Genomic DNA, 17,212 nt, shown 5'->3' with positions numbered 1-17,212 from the left:
CTGTCAATTTGCTCCGTTCAGATTCAGCAAAAATGCAATTAATTTCAAACAGCTGAAATGCCTGATATGTTAGCACATCGATTTTAAGGTCAGTTCTCACTTTTGACCCTAAAGTACTACAGATGACTTGAAATCTAAAAGAGATCAATAATTTTCAGGTCTTCACTTTCCCTTAGGTTTCCTTCTAAAAACTTTATTAAAACAGTTAGAGCACACTGAATACACACAGGTATAAATGGAAACAAGCTAGATGGAGAACTGCTGGTTAATTTATCACTTTCATCTTATTGCTAATAATCAGCAACTAAAACAGTGAATGCAACTGTTTAAGAGTAAAATAATTAAAGGTTCAAAATCTCAACAAGCCAGACAACTAAAATGAAGCAGAAAAATGTCACTTAAGCAATAAGTGCTTCATCAGCAATAAATGACTTCTCATGAAACAACTGGACTGGAACAAAAACCTTCAGCCATTGTGGCCCTCCAGGTATAATGTTCCTCATCTCTTAAATCGTAAATCAATTAGATGAAGTTAATAAAAAGCAAAAACTGGTCACTAATTAAGAAAATGGTCAAAATGAAAATCTGTAGGCACTGTGACCCTCTAGGATCAGAGTTGGGCACTCCTGCTTTAAACAGATATTTTAGATGGTATGATTCTGGTAATGGATGAATAAATCATAATACTTGTAAACATAATAAAAATCTGAAATACTCTTGAGGCTAATAGGTCCAGTATTTGATAAAAAGACATTTACTCTGTGCTTTGACACCTGTACTGGTCTGTCATGGCTCATGATTAGCTGTTCTTCACACACATTCTCTAAACTGGATAACTCACTGCTCCTCATTACGCTGTTCCAAAAGCACCATTTGTCAGCAGGTGTAAAGCACAATTGAACAACATACAGTAGAACATCCTTCATAATACTGACAATCAAAATCTTTACTGTGCCCAGTGCCCACTAGTACCAACAGTATGCCCCTGCACAACAGCGACTGCTATAATGAAAAATTCAGCCCCTTGTACGTTGTTTGTAGCATCATTTTTTGATTGAAATGGTATTTTTAATGATTTTAATGTTTTAAAAACAAATAGCATTGACTGTTGTAATGTATTTGATGAGAATTGTGCGCCTCTTGATGATAAAGAGACTTCATGAATCTGATTATCCAGTTACTTCTAATTTGGCAAACAAAGTCTGTGTATCCCAGGGACACGTGTACCTGCAAAGGAGTGCTCAGTAAGTTGGCAACATTATTACTTACTGCCCAGATAAGTGCTCTAACAACAAAACATGTGGATCAAGTTGTTCATTCAAAAAAATTCAAAATCAAGCTAAACTTAGATAGCTAAACATATAACTTCAAATGTTTAAAATAAATATCAGTTATATTGTACATCTGATGTGCTCTTCTGTGTCATACGGTAATGTATTGTTTCTTACTGTACTGTGATATGTGAAGTTACTGCCAATACCCAGCCCTACTATGTGGACATGCCAATAAATGGGAACTTGAGCCAATCATGCTCCACTCATGGGGACATTGTCTTCCTAAAGTATAACACTACCACCATAAAAGAAATGTGCCATTCTGAATTGCTATTAACTTATTGTTATTCACTTTTCCTCTGAGTGACTGGAGAAATACCAGAAATATGTGACACAGGCAATAACAGAGCCATTAACATTGTTAAGCAAGCATTACTTTCTGTAGACATTCATTGGTGTGTGCCATACGTGTATTATTTCAGATGACTCATCTGAAAATATCACTTATTGCCATACTGCATGATTCTGTTGTGAATGTCTTCCAGATGGAAGAGAAATTCACGGAAATTATTTTTAGCATGTCACTAGGAAACAAAGATGGTAAAGGTAGGCACAGAATCAGAGTTTATCAGACAGAAGTCAGTATGCTACATAGAAGATCTAATAACAGCTGATACATATGAACTGAAAAGAAATAATTGCAGTCGACAATAACGTTAAAAACAACTAGACAAACGAGCACTAACAAAATCTTTTTAGAAAAACAAACACAAAGTTCCCAGGGATTTATCCCAAAGGAAAGATGACAGGTTCACCATGCTGCCATCTTAAATAAGGTGATGATATGACATTACATGCAACAATGCTGTGAATCGAGTGGAACCAACATTGTTGCCTAAAAGAAAACAGTTACTGTCACTGTGACACCCAGTGTAATGGAAAGGTTGGCAACAGACTACACAATGAGCGTCTTGTAGTTTGGGACAGACCAGGATCAGACTTGAGAGAAGTCAGACATGGAGACACAGACACAAAAAAATGGTATTTCCAAAACAAAAATGGGTTTTATTTACAGGTTCAACAAAACACAAAAATAATGCCCCAATTAAAAATAGTGAGCAATATATACAGTGAATTTTCCAGTCTCAAAATATAGATAGATAGATAGATAGATAGATAGATACTTTATTAATCCCAAGGGGAAATTCACATATATATGTACTTATATATATTCACATATAAAATAGACAAAATGTATATACATAAAATTGTAGTCTTCCTAAAGTAAAACAAAACAGGAAGAAACTACACACAATGTAAGTCACAAAATCCACAAAAACTATTTACAAGGAAAATAAAAATACTGTATATACAGGAAAAACAAAAAGTGCATCTCAAACACAAACTATAACATACCCTCACCACAACAGTACTACATCTAGAAGATATCAATATAAAAATATTTACAAAAATAAGCACAAGCCACTGTTTGGTACACTAAATGAATTCGCTATACCAATCACGCTATACACTCCACCGAGTCTAAAGACAGTCCCTTGAGGCAGGAAATGACTCTTACAGTCGGGGAACAAATCTTCAGCCAATCCTGCGATACGCTGTTCTCTTCCACCTATAGCGGCTGACGCAGGTGCATTCTGTACAGGTGCTCCTCTCATTCATTGCAAGGGATGTATTAAATAGGCCTAGTGGCCTCATGTGTGAGCAAGCGCGACCTTAAGTGCATCCCAATGCACTCCTCTTGAAAGAGCTGATACACACTACAAAAGTTAGTTACTTCTTCCTTGGGGATCTCCTTCTCACACTAATGCATGCACAAACTTAACTAAATGCTTTGCATCTTTTCCTTTGCTAACGGCAGAGGCTAAAGAGACACTCGCCTTTATGATGGCATACATGCAAAGTCCTCCTGCAGGCCTGACCTGGAGGCATGGCCAACCTGTCGCGAAAGCCTACCCTGCACTTTAACGACTTAAACAGGTAAGTGCTTTAACTTCTATTTTGAAAAAGTCAACTTTACGCTATTCTTAGTACTTTTCCCTTACAAAGTGGTAATGCCTGGTAGGCAAAGTACCACAATTACATCAGAAAAACACAAAATGGTGGTCACCACAGGATAAAATACCAATACAAAATGGTGGCATAATAATGTCACCATCATAGCAATAATCAATAAACAAAAAGAACAAGATCTGATTAAAAAAAAAAACTATGGCCAAAAATAAAATACATGTATAAAAACCCCAAATCATGACAGATCCATCTTTTAGGTGTGTGAAATAATGAGGGTGTTTAAAAATATTTATATCCGCAGGTAACATTTTATAAACCTGTACCAATCTGTTACCTGGGTGTTGTACGTTTAATATCTCAGAATCTGTGTTCCCTATTTTCTTCAAAAGTCAACAGTTATTCACATTAAAAAGAAAACAGAATTGGGCTGCATTAATTATTATGATATATAGATGCTATGACATATTAAGCAAAATATTCCTGATACTTTGAACTGCCATCATGTTTGCTTACTGTCCAATAGGTTCACAGAAGATGGCATATTCTTCGCACTTCATGCCACCCCGGCACACCAGGATAATAAAAATTGTTATGCCACATTACACACACGGATGTACAGAGCATGTGGTGTATAGATTACAACTAAGCATTTAACAGTGTTAAACTGTGAAAACCAATCAAAAATATTGCCGGACTTGGGACTCAGTGCCAGCTTCTACAACTGGATTTTGGACTTTTATTACTGGCAGATCCTTAAATGTGCAGATTGACTCCTGCTATACTCCTTGTACACCTATGACTGTGTGGCCAAAAACAACTCCAACTCCATCAATGCATTTGCTGATAATAATGCCTTTGGAGGTTTGATCACTAACAAAGATGGCTTACAGACTGACTACTGACACATTCAGCACTTCCATCTACACTGAAGTGGATGCTGTGCAGAGGGTAAGCATCTTTACTGCAGTGACCACTACTCACAACCTGAAGTGGAATCAACACATCTCAGCTATAGGAGTTCAAAGCAAGAAGAATTTTAAAACAGCATGAATTTGTGCAAAGACTTACATATTACATAAATAATGTAAAAAAATAAAAAGGTTTCAATGAACACATCCAATCTGCAAATATCGAGTGCTTCATTTTGCTAGGAGCAATGAATGCTTAACTAGTGCAATAATTGAAATGAAATAAAATTGCACCATTTTGAAATTAACTACATTTTCAAACAATGTGCTCCCTTTTATTCTTTACATCTATGAAAATAAATAAGTGTGCAACCTAAATACAACACATATTACCGACAGATAGAAAATTAATTAATGAAAATTAGCTGTAATATAAAGTCATATTTGTACCCTTAAATAAGTGAAGTTCACAAGCTATTATTTACTTGCTTTTACAGGACTATGAAACCAAAATCCTACAGCTGATCCAAGCATTCAATCATGAAAGCACATATTGGTCCTGTATGTTATATTTCGTCCAGGGTTTGTTCCCTAGCTTAACTAAATTTTTCATTTTTTGTTATTTTTGTTGTTTTGAATTGTTGTTTTCATATTTTTTATATTTTTTATTAATATTGTAAAATTCAAATTATATTTATTTTTTATGTACTGAGTATCCAAATTGTTTTCTTTTGTTCTTTGGGTTCTGTGCGTGGAACCCCAAGTAATGGGATCACCCAGACATCACTGCTGCTGCAGCTGTCCTTTGCCTTTATATTCCAGTGGAAGAGATGACCCTAGTAGAGGTTTACTGAAGTTGTAGAATGCAGTTGATTATGAATATTGTTTGGATTTTTTCTGATTTATGAATTTTTGCTTCTGTTTTAAGTGGATTACAATATCAAACTTGTTAAGCTTTGGGTTGCCTTTTCAGGCAAACCCTTTTTTTTCCTTATTTTGCCTTTCCATTGCCATTTTTTTCTTATTTATATACACCACCAGTCATCGTTTTTTCCTTATTTTCCTTTTCCTTTCCCATTTTTTATTTATATATGCTACTGATCAAAAGTTTTAGAACACTTGAATTTTTCCAATTATTCCTCAAATTTAATCAGTTCAAATGCAATGAATTACTGGAAATTGTGAAAAGGTAAGCAGTAAACTGCCAGAGGTTTAAATTTAAAGTTAAGCAAAAACTGAAAAAAACAGAAATTTCAGAATATTACAAACAGTTTTAAGGTTATAACCTACAGATGTTCTGCAGGAATTAAAGTAAATTAAGCCTCACAAAACAATTTGCACAGGTGTCCCAACTTCTGCTGATTATTTTGAAATCCCCTGTCTGTCTTAAAGCAGAGTTGGAACAGACTGTGTTACTGCACCCTCTGAAGTAATACTCGGACAATATTACACTGGCATAGAACAAATAAACAATGGGACATAAAAAATAAGTCAAGGAATCATTAAGTGTACAAAAAAGTTTATTCATATTTTTAATTCATCATAGTAGCCACCTTGTGCTGATAAAATAGCTAAACTGCAATAACACTTTGGATTCAGAATGCCAGTAGACTTTCTTTCAGTCTGCAGTAATCCACAGCTGGTATTTCAAGGCTCTATTTTGTCCCTTCTTGCTGCCACTCGTTTTGTCAAACCTGCAGCACAAAGTCTCCTCTTCACAGTAGAAAATGAGACTTGCTTGAAGTGGTTGTGCTGTGAGATGCCTATCACACAAGCTGGTGACCCTCTGAAACTTGTCTTCTGATTGGGCTGTGACTTTGGGTCTGCCAGATCTCTTCCTATCAGAGTTTTTTTTTTGCAATTTCTCTAAATGAAAGGCCTACACTTCTAAGGGCAATAATGTCTCATTTCATGTGTTAATTGTCATTTTCTTGACATTATCACATTAGCACCCAACTTGACCATATAGCATAAAAAATGGAATATGCTGGGGTGAAAGAGAGGGCAAACAGAGACATCAGAGAGAGTCTTTATTCCATCAAAGAGATTCCATTCTGCTAGATACTGAAGATGTTATTCATGCATTAGCCCAAATCCAGAATCTAAATAACAAAGCAACTTAGTCTTTGACGAAGATGTTACCTGCCTGCGCCACCTTTACAGAAAAAAATGTTTAAGCTTTTAATTTTAAGGCAAGGGTACATTTTTATTAGGGCCTTAGATTTACTTTGTTATATACTACAGTATTTGTTAATATTTTCTATAATTTATTTCATTTATGTTTTTCTGTTGGTTTCATTCTATCGTTTATACATACTTCTTTGCTATTAAATTCTTATAATTTACATTTTTAACAATATACTAGAACCTTCAGTTATCTTTTACATTTGTACTACTAACTGTAAACTACTGCCCAGCTCCTGTACCACTAATTGTGAACCCTTTGGCGCCCCAACACGTCACCTCAAAAGCAGTCCCCAGAAACAGAGAGGTTGTGATAACTGAGGACTCAGTTGTTAGCGTAACAGAAGCACAGATTTGCTCCAGAGATAACAGTCCAGTACAGTGTGTTGCCTTCTGGGTGCACAGGTGCAAGACCTAACCGGAAGGGGTGATAGGCTCTTGCTAGAGGATGGGTGGAAACAGTTCTAATTGTTCATGCTGAAACAAATGACATACATGAGGGTATGCAATCAAAATTTAAAGAATTAGGTGCTGGCCTGAGGGGCAGGCCTAGCAAGACAGTCTTCTCCAAAGTTCTCAAATCTTGGCATGGGATGGAACAAAAATGACGTATTCAGGTTACATCTGAGCCAGAGGGGCAACAATGTGTTGGGGAGGCATATGAGTAGGTTAGTCAAGGATTGTTAAACTCTGGAATGGGAGGTAGGGAGTTTAGGACAAGGCAAGTTTTAAAATATACATGCAGGAGCAAACAACAGTGTAAAAATAAAAAGCATAGTGATGTAATTTCTTGAATTAAATGCAAAAGTAAAATGAGTAACACATTAAAAATGCTAGCAGAATTAAGAATAAAACAAATGAGAGGGAGTTGTATACAGTTGAGCATAATTATAATATTATAGCAATAACAGAAACCTGGCTAAATAAGAAAGGTGGGAATGAGTATAACATAGAGGAAAACACATTTTTACAAAAAACAGACAGAGGCAAAAAGGAGGGGGGGGATTGCTGTTTACGTCAAACAGAATTTAAACATAAGTCTTCTCTGATTGGACGATGAGCCCCAATTTAGTTCGGACAACTGAATTCGTCTGGAAAGCATTTGGGAAAAAGGAATTATTTTAGGAGTCTGCAATAGACCCCTCAATACACACAGTAATTTCAAAGTACATCTTTTTAATAATATTAAAAAGGCAAGTTTACAGGGGCATATTAGAGTCATTGGGGACATCAACTACCTGAATATTAACTGGGCTAACCTTGCAAATAGCGGAGAAGAAGAGCAGGATATTTTAGACGTAACCAGTGACTTGTTTTTTAGATGGGGTGAAGCCTCTCTATATATAGTACTTTGCAATAAATAGGGACAGAATTGAGGATTTAAAGGTGATTGAACCCCTAAGATCAAGTGATCATAAAATAATACAATTGTCAATGTTTTTGGTGAGCTTGGATGCAAGATGAAAACTGTTAAGTTTTACTTTAACAGGGAAAATTTTAAGCTATTTTACTTTTAAGCACAGTGAGCAACTGTACTCAGTCTAGTACAGTTCAAACAACATACAGCTTCCTAGATATTCTGGATATTAGAATGAAGGGCTTTATTTCATCACCACCTCCTAATATCCCAGACAAGCTTCTCAGCACATCAGTGCCCACCTGGATTACCACTACAAGGAGGAGGTGGTGCAGGTAGAGACAGGAGAGAAAACAGAAGAGGGGTAAGGGAGCCGGCATTTATGCTAGTCTAAAGAACTCCCCGAACAAGCCAGCTCTACCCAGCCTGTTTGTTGCAAACACCCAGTCTTTAGTCAACAAGCGGAGACTGTAGATTTCATCCCATAGGATGAGCAGTTGTGCCTGTTTATTCTTTGAAACCAGGCTGAACACTAACATCCCCAGTACAGCTACTGAGCTTAGAGACTAGACTGTTTACCTCTCGGACTGGACCACTAAATCTGATAAGGACAAAGGCGGCGGGGTGTGCATATATTTCAATAATGCTTGGTGCAGATTTGTCAAGGTAATTTATAGTCGTGCTCCTCACCACAGTTTATATCCCTCCAAAAGCTAATATCAAGCTGGCATTGGCTAAACATCATAATGTTACATACGGTCTGCAAAATATTCATTCAGATGGCATGTTTATCTTAGTGGGAGATTTTAATCACGCCAACCTTAAAACAGTGCTCCCCAAATTTTATCAATTTGTTGATTTCCCAACAAGAGGAAATAATATGCTGGATCAAATATACTGCAATACAGCAAATGCTTATACAGCATCACCCTCCCCCCACCTTGCTGATCTGAGGAAATGCATTAATGAGGCAAAGTGCTGCTACAAAGTAAAAATAGAGGAGCATTTAAACAGCTCTGACTCCCAACACATGTGGCAGGGCATTAGGTCCATTAAAGACTACAAGGGTAACATCTGCTCAACCAACATTGCAAACTAATTTCTTCCTAATGATCTCAATCACTTCTTTGTACTGTTTGACAAGGACAGCAACAAACGTACCACCAAACTAACACAGCCTAGAGGCACTCTGCCTGTGAATCCACATGAGGTGAGATGGGTTCTAAACCACATTAACCCTAATAAGGCAGCTGGTCCTGACTGGGCTCCTGGATCGGTCCTGAAGCACTGTGTAGAATAGCTGACAAAAGTGCTCACCAGCCTGTTTAACATCTCTTTAGAACAGGCCACTGTCCCCACTTGCCTCAAGTCCCCTACAATTGTGCCTATTCCAAAACAGGCAGTGGTGAGGTCCCTGAGCCATTATCGTCTGGTGGTCTTGACCCCTATTATGATGAAGTGCTTTGAATGACTTGTCCTCAGACATATTAAGAGCAACATCTCCACCTCCTTGGACCAATACCAGTTCACATAATGGGCAAACACGTTAACTGAGGATGCTGTCTCACTTGCCCTTCACATTGCCCTATCACAATTGAAGCAGAGGGACAGCTATGTGCGGATGCTGTTCATTGAATACAACCCTGCCTAAAACACCATCCCCACAACAAACTGGGTATCAAATTAAACAATTTGGGTCTCAACTCACACCTCTGTAACTGGATTTTATATTTTCTTACTAACAGTTCATAAACTGTGCGCATGGGTATGCATTTCTCTTCATCTGTAACACTGAACACTGGGGTACCACAGGACTGTGTACTGAGCCCTCTCCTTTACTCCCTCTTCACAAATGACTGCAAACCTACCCATGATACTAACATCATAATAAGGTTTGCAGACAACACCACAGTGATAGGCCTGATCTCCAATAATGACAAAGTAGCCTACAGAGAAGAAGTCAAGAATCTTAAGAGCTACAGCCAGAACAACAACCTTGCACTCAATTCCAAGAAAACAAATGAACTGATTCCGGACTTTAGGAGACTGAACTACAGTGGTCACCATCCCATAAGCATTAACGATCAGCGATAAGAGGTGGAGACAGTCTACTGTAGAGTTTCAGATTCTTTCGAGTTCACATCAGCAAGGACCTGTCATGGACAACAAAAATAAAAGCAATGGCCAAGAAAGGTATTCAGAGGCTTCACTTTCTGATGAGCCTAAAGAAAGTACAACTCCTACAACAGCTGTTGGTTATCTCCTACATGTGTACCACAGAATCTGTCATCACATACTGCATTACAGTGTGATACTCTGGCTGAACTTCTGAGAACAGGAAGACCCTCCAGCGTATCATCAAAATGACTCAGAGGCACTCATCAAAGCTGATCCTCGGACGTTGGATATCTCTGGGTCCATGGTTCTTGAGGCTGATCCTCCAATTAACTGTGAACCACCCAATCTCACTGAGACTGCACAGGTGGTGAATCAGCTGAGGGGGGGAAAGGCTGCAGGGATCTGTGGTATCCGGGGTGAACTTCTCCAGGCTGGTGGTAAGGCTGTCCTCCTGGCATTGCACGCAATCTTTGCTTCCATTTGGGAAACTGGCATCATCCCAACTGACTGAAAACCGGGACTTCTCGTCCCTATCTGGAAAGGGAAGGGTGATAGCCTGGATTGCAGCAACTACGCCTAAGAAGTCTACCATCGACCGCATCCTGGCACTGAGGGTTCTCATGGAGCGCAAACGCGAATACCTGCAGTTTCTTTGCAGCCTTTGTCAATTTTCTTGAAGCGTTCGACTCAGTGCATCGAGCTGCCCTGTGGGACATCCTGAGGGTTCGCAGGATCCCCTTGGGTATAATCACCGCACTCGCGGCGTCGTGGCCATAGCAAGCCACGGGGTGATCTGCGGTGTGGGCGTTTCTCACCTAGTGCACAGGTGAGGAACTGCCCACATCCGTGATTGTTCCTGTGGCTAATGTGCTGCAGCTACTATGGCCCCTCGCAATATAAAAAGAAGCGCAAGTCGGTTGGAAGACAGAATAGAAAGATAAGACGAAATGAAAAAAGGAAAAGTAAAGGACAGAGGTTACAGGGAGCGAGGGAGCAAGTCGGTGCAAGAGAGAGAGAAACACACGGTGCGTGTGTGTAATGGAGCGAATGAGTGCTCGTGGGCAGCTGTGAGGAAGCTGGGTGTTAGGCCGACACCCAGGTGTTGACGTTGAAGTCGCTCCCGCTGAGCGATCAGGTAGCGGGATTGACCAGGGAAAGGTGACTGGCCGCGGAAGGCCGGAAAGGCAGAGGGAGTCGGGAGGCTTGGTGGTGGATTACCCAACGTGAGCATCCTGGCCGTTGGATGTGAACCAATTCTCAGGTCTGGGATGAGTGCCAGACCGAAGCCAGGATCGGGAGGTCTCCAGACCTGTGTGTGAGAGATGAAAAGGGCAGCTGCAGAGAGCATCTCGCCTGCTGCAAAACCTAGTTGGGAGAAGCAGCTGAGACACTAGCGTAGAAGAGCACTGGGCTTGTTGTTGATTTTAAAGTCTGCTTCCTAAGGAACGTTTTAACCTCTGGTTTTAAGGATTGTTTTTGTTTCTATTGTTTTTATCTCCATGTTTCTTTTATGGATTATTTATTGAACAGTTTTGATGCACTGCACTTTATGGACACTTTGTTTTTGATTTGTTGACTGTTTTAAATAAAAGCACTTCTGCACTTTTTGAACCATCCCCTTGCTATGTTGTTGCCTCCACTGTCTAGCTCATCTCGGTGACATTATCGACGGTTTTGGGTTCAAGGGCTCCTGAACAGCAATGGGAGCATGGAGTCGGACCCGCATCGTCACAGGCGCTCCCGATATCTATAAAAAAAGAATGAAGGTTCAAGTCTTTAGAGTCCTGGTGCTTCTGGTCTTGCTATAGTTGTGAGACTTGGACACTATTCTGAGACGAAGACCGGACTCCTTTGGTACTGTGACTCCCCGTAAAATCCTTGGGTACCATTGGTTTGGCTTTGTGTCGAATGAGTGGTTGCTCATGAAGTCACGAATGAGGCACAATACCTGTATTGTGAGGGAGCATCACTTATGGTACTACGGCCATGTGGCACATTTCCCAGAGGGTGATCCGGCTCATAAGATCCTCATTGTTGGGGACCCAAGTGACTGGACCAGGCCAAGGGGTTGCCCACATAACACCTGGCTGCGTCAGATAGATGGTCATTTCCGGAGGGTAGGACTGGACTGGGGGGTTGCCAACCGGGATCCCGAGCTGTTTCGATGTGTAGTGGGTGTGGCAACACACTGTACCAGTGCATGCTCCCCAACTTGACTTGACTTGACCTACCATCACTGAAAGATATCTTCACTACCAGCTGCAGCAGAAAAGCAAAGAACATTTGTAAAGATCCAACCCACTCTGGCCATAGCATTTTTATTTCTCTGCCCTCTGGCAGGTGCTTAGGAGCCCTGCATGCCCACACTACCAGGCTACAGAACTGCTTTTATCCCAAAGCAATCAGCCTATTAAACGCAAAGTGATGACTATAACAGAAACCACCACTGATTGCACTGAAGTTTTGCATCAACCACACATAGTCACACACGTATACATGACCCATGTGGAACTCATGACCCTTTGACTGTAATCTGCACTGTGGCTTAATTTATTATTTACTTTTATTCTGTGTATATTTGGAACTGTTAATAGTAACTGTGCTTCTCATAGCTGAATGTTTACTTAGTTTATTATCTATTCTTGCATACTTTTATCTAAGGCATCTATAAACTTTCTCCAAATGATAATTCATTGTACTGTAGAGTGACAATAAAGGTATCTTGCATTTTAACCATTAATAATAGGAACTATGAAAGAGGTACTGAGTGATTTGGCAATTGAAAAGGGAGAAGTACTGCTTAGATTAAATAGGCTCAAATCAAACAAATCACCGGGACCAAATAATATTTATTCTCAAGTTCTTAAGGAGGTTAATGAGTACATATATAAACCCTGGAGACATATTTTTAGAAAGTCACTGTGCACTATGGAAATTTGCAAATATTATCCCATTATGTAAAATGGGTGGTCGAGCAGATCCAAGCAACTATATACTAGTAAACTTAATGTGCATCAAAAGTAAATTAATGGAAGGAGTTATTAAGGAAAAGATGGGGCAACACATGGCAAGAACAGGAGTTTTACTGAACAATAAACATGGGATCGGAAGAAGGAGGTCAAATTTTACTAACATGCTGGAATTCTATGAGGAAGCCACAAAAAGTGGTGAATATGATATTATTTATCTTAACATTCAGAAAGCATTTCATAAGGACCCACATAAGCTGTTGGGCATCAAACTAAAAAAAGTGGGAGTTCAGGGTGTAGTGTGTATTTGGGTGCTCAAACACAGGAAGCAGAGGATTATGGTGCAAGGAACCCAGAGGGGTCAGTGCTAGGGCAGCTGTTACAGTGATGTGAAAAAGTACTTAATCCCCTTGAAGGTTATCATAATGTTCTGCATGACAAAATATTTGTACACATATTTATCCATTCAGTATTTTTAATGTGAACTATTATGCTGTAACAATGCACTTCAAAAGTCAAAACAAACCATTTTCTGTAGATATTTAACTGAAGAAGAAAAACCTCAAAAGTTAGTGTTTCTATAAGTATTCAATCCCTGTACATTAATACTTTTTCAAGATCATTTTGCTGCAATAACAACCTTAAACTTTTGGGGTAAGTATGTAGCAGTTTTGCACATTGTTCAGGAGTAATTACTGTATTTTCCATTCTTTTTAGCAGAATTTATAGAGATTCTCCAGCTTGGTGGGAAGACACCTCTAGATAGCAGTTTTCAAATAGGATTAAGGTCAGGACTTTGACTTGGCCATTCCAAAACATTCAGCTTTCTGTTGTTGAGCCATTACAGTGTGGCTTTGGCCTTGTGCTTAGGGTTATTGTCATGTTGAAAGATAAATGTTCTCCTTAGTCGTAGGATCATTGCAGACTGGAACAGGTTCTCCTGAAATATTATGCAGATTTTGTGTTTATCCATTGTTCCTTCAACTCTCAAAAGATTCCCAGTCCCAGCACATGAAAAACAACCCCACAGCATGATACTGCCATCACATTTCAATGTGGGAATGGTGGTTTTTGAGGCATGGGAAGTATTAGTCTTATGCCACATATAGCTCTTTGAAGTCTGGCCAAAAAGTTCTATTTTGGTCTAATCTGACCATAAACCTTCTCCCACATCTTAACAGGGCCTTTCTCATGCTTTGTAGCAAAATGACATATCTGCTTTTATGTGGGCCTTCTTAAGGAATGGCTTCTTCCTTGCTACCCTCCGGCAGAGGCCTGTTTTTTGGAGCGTTCTTGAAATTTAAATTACATATCTACAAAAAATTATTTACTTTGACTTTGGAAATGTATTGTTACAGCTTAAGAGTTCACATTAAAATACTGACTGGATAAATATGTGTAGAAATCTTTTGTCATGCAGAAAATTATGATAACTTTTAAGGGGATTGAGTACTTTTTCACATCACTTGTATCGGCTATTCCATGCCACTGTATTTTTAGGAATATAAATAACAAGGTGGTTAAGTTTGCAGATGATACCAAGCAAGGTGGACTGAAGATTATCTAGGATCAGTTGAATCACTACAGAAGGGACAGCATACAGGTTTGGACTGACTTGTGGCAGATGAAATTTAATGTAAGTAAATGTAAAGTATTACACTAGGAAGTAAAAATGTTAGGTTTGAATACACAATGTGAGAAAACTGAAAGTACACCTAATGAGAAGGTTTTCGGAGTCGTAGTGGACTGAGGACTATCAACTGCCAGACAGTGTTCAGATGCCATTAACAAGGCTAACAGAATGTTAGGCTACATAGCATGAGGTATAAAGTACAAGTCAAAGAAGGTTATGCTCAATCTTTGTAACACACTGGTTAGACCCCATCTGGAGTACTTTAATCAGTTGTTGTCTCCAGGCTACAAAAATACATAGAAGTGCCGGAAAAAGTACAGAGAAGAGCAACTAGGCTGATTCCAGGGCAGCAGAGGATGAGTTATGAGTAAAGAGTAAAAGAATTGAGCTTTTTCAGTTTATGAAATAGAAGATTAAGAGGATTAATGATTAAAGTGTTTAAAATCATGAAGGGAATTAGTAGTGGATAGAGACTGTTACATTAAAATGAATTCATCAAGAACATGGGGGCATGGTTGGAAACTTGTTAAGGTTAAACATTAGGAAGTTCTTCTTCACACAGAGAACCGCAGATATATGGAGTTCAGATAATAAGTAGTTTAGTAAACAGAATGACTTTAGTAACCTTCAAAAGTAGGCTTGTTTTGGAAGAATTAAGTAAATAGGACTGATGAGCTTTGTTGTGCTGAAAAGCCTGTTCTGATCTAGAATGTTCTACTGTCTTGCAGTTTAAGATTATCTGCCTGCTAACTGTTCATACATATGCTGCACATTCTTAGCTATGTCTCCTTTGCTCCCTGAATAGGTCTTGTCTCCCTCAGATCCTAAACTGAAATAGATGAATAGATGTAAAATAATGAGGTTGATTTCCATATCTGATGTGATCAAAAAGTTGCTGACAAGTTCTAGCTGGTAAGGATTTTTAATTCTTGGCTTATTTTTTCACTGTACTTTGATCAGACTTTTGCCTTTAATTAAATCATGATGTACATCTGAGTTTAATCTCAATTTATTAAAATAAACTGTTTAACTCACCTTTTTCAGCCCTGGTAGTAAGAGGTGTGCTGGTCGTTGTCTGCAGTTTTAAGTCGACTAAAAAGAAAAAGAAAATAATGCATTTTGGTAATCTGCTTTACAGTATACCTTGCTTAAAAATGGTCATTTTTAGATAGTTTCACATTTAAATTAGCTTTTATTTCCACATTAATAAACATCTTTTACGTTTTACATTGTATACATTCATTGACTTCTGTAAGGCATGCTGGCCCAGTAGCAAGATGGTCAACTATTTGGGCTGACTTTCTTAGGACATGGGCTGTACAAGGTGTTGACAGTTTGATAAAAAGCTTCTGGTTTGGCTTCTATTAATTTCATCATTGTTGCAAAATACATGTATTGGATTTCTACTCTGAATATCTTGTTCCTTTCCATCCCATAACTGCTCAACTGAATCATGACATGGTTATTGTATAAGCAATTCTATTGACCTATATTCACTCTGTTGTTCCTGGAACCATTCCCAGATTCTCCTACTCTTGCAGCATAGAATATTATCCTGCTGAAAATACCCTTTGCAAATACATGAACTGGTGCTCGAATTTATCTAACTGGGAATGATGTTCAGATATCCCCTAACATTCAAATACTATTCTGCATTTAAAAAGGTACCCAGTGTGTGCAACAAAAATAAAGCAAGCTTGATTATGCCAGCCATTTTTTATTTTTATTGAGGTGGGATTCATGTTTCTTAGTCTGCTGTAACCATATTTTTGTTTGTTTTTTCAATTGACAAAAGTGAACATTCTTGGGTTGTTAGCTACCATAGCTCATCTGTGACAATGTGCAATTTGTCATGCTTTGATATGTCTTATTCCACATTGATTGTAGCCATGTGTTTTTCTAAATAAGTTGTGTTAGTTTCAGTTAGCTCCTTTAATCAATGGTTTGTTTTCAACTACTGGGCTACCAATGTACTAATGTAATGGGGTGGCAGACCATTTTTATTGCAACCTTGACATTAACACTCATAAAACACCAGCCTGTTTGGAACCTGGTGCTATGCTGCATTCAAAGCCACTGCCTCATTCAAATTCTGAATTGCATGCACACAATCTGTTGGTAGACCGGCCTGATTTAAATTTCACTGCCTACAAATACAGTGCATGTTTCATTCACAAATTAGAATGTACTGTAACGTAAGGAATCAACACTTCTGATAGAATTTATTTGTTTTTGTCAGGTTCAGTAGTATATGTTAAAACTAGGTTATGTTAAATAACAGCTTTTTTAAAACTCACTAAATTTTGTTGGATGTTAGCTATGTATATTTCCGCAAAAGCTTTTATACTATGCTGTATACATTTGGAATGTTTTCTATGACTATAACTGAGAAAAAAAAAAGTTTAATTGTCATCAACAGAAATGCTCTTGTTGTACTCAAATTACTAATAGCAAAGTGGGAGTACAATATTTTGCTATTATGAATAAAATCTATGACTTTGAAAAATACTGTCAGTCACACCTTTACATGAATGGGGTACTGTATGTTTTTTTGTACAGTATTTCACTGATTTAACAGCTGAATATACTTAATATTAAAATATTCTGTTTAGTAATCAACTGGACAAAAGCAATCTTGTTTATATATCTCTCCTTGGTTTCTGAATTTCTTCCTATGTTAAGTGTCAACTCTATTATTTCTAATTTATTTTTATTTTTTTTAATAAAAGTAATGTGTA

The 17,212-nt window shown here is 38.3% G+C and overlaps 1 protein-coding gene across 4 annotated transcripts in view; it reads right to left on the bottom strand.

Annotated features, from left to right (window-relative positions):
- Positions 1-17,212, bottom strand: part of il15ra (interleukin 15 receptor subunit alpha) — a 104,110-nt gene that overhangs the window by 28,659 nt on the left and 58,239 nt on the right. For all 4 annotated transcript variants that reach the window (XM_039761335.1, XM_039761336.1, XM_039761338.1 and 1 more), the window contains exon 3: positions 15,510-15,566. In XM_039761335.1, coding sequence (XP_039617269.1) covers positions 15,510-15,566 — 57 coding nt within the window. The remainder of the gene's footprint in view (positions 1-15,509; positions 15,567-17,212) is intronic.

This window comes from Polypterus senegalus, chromosome 8 (assembly GCF_016835505.1).
Source record: "Polypterus senegalus isolate Bchr_013 chromosome 8, ASM1683550v1, whole genome shotgun sequence".
Lineage (NCBI taxonomy): Eukaryota > Metazoa > Chordata > Cladistia > Polypteriformes > Polypteridae > Polypterus > Polypterus senegalus.
The sequence above is the reverse complement of the archived record's forward strand: the minus strand, read 5'-3'. Positions and strand labels throughout refer to the sequence as shown.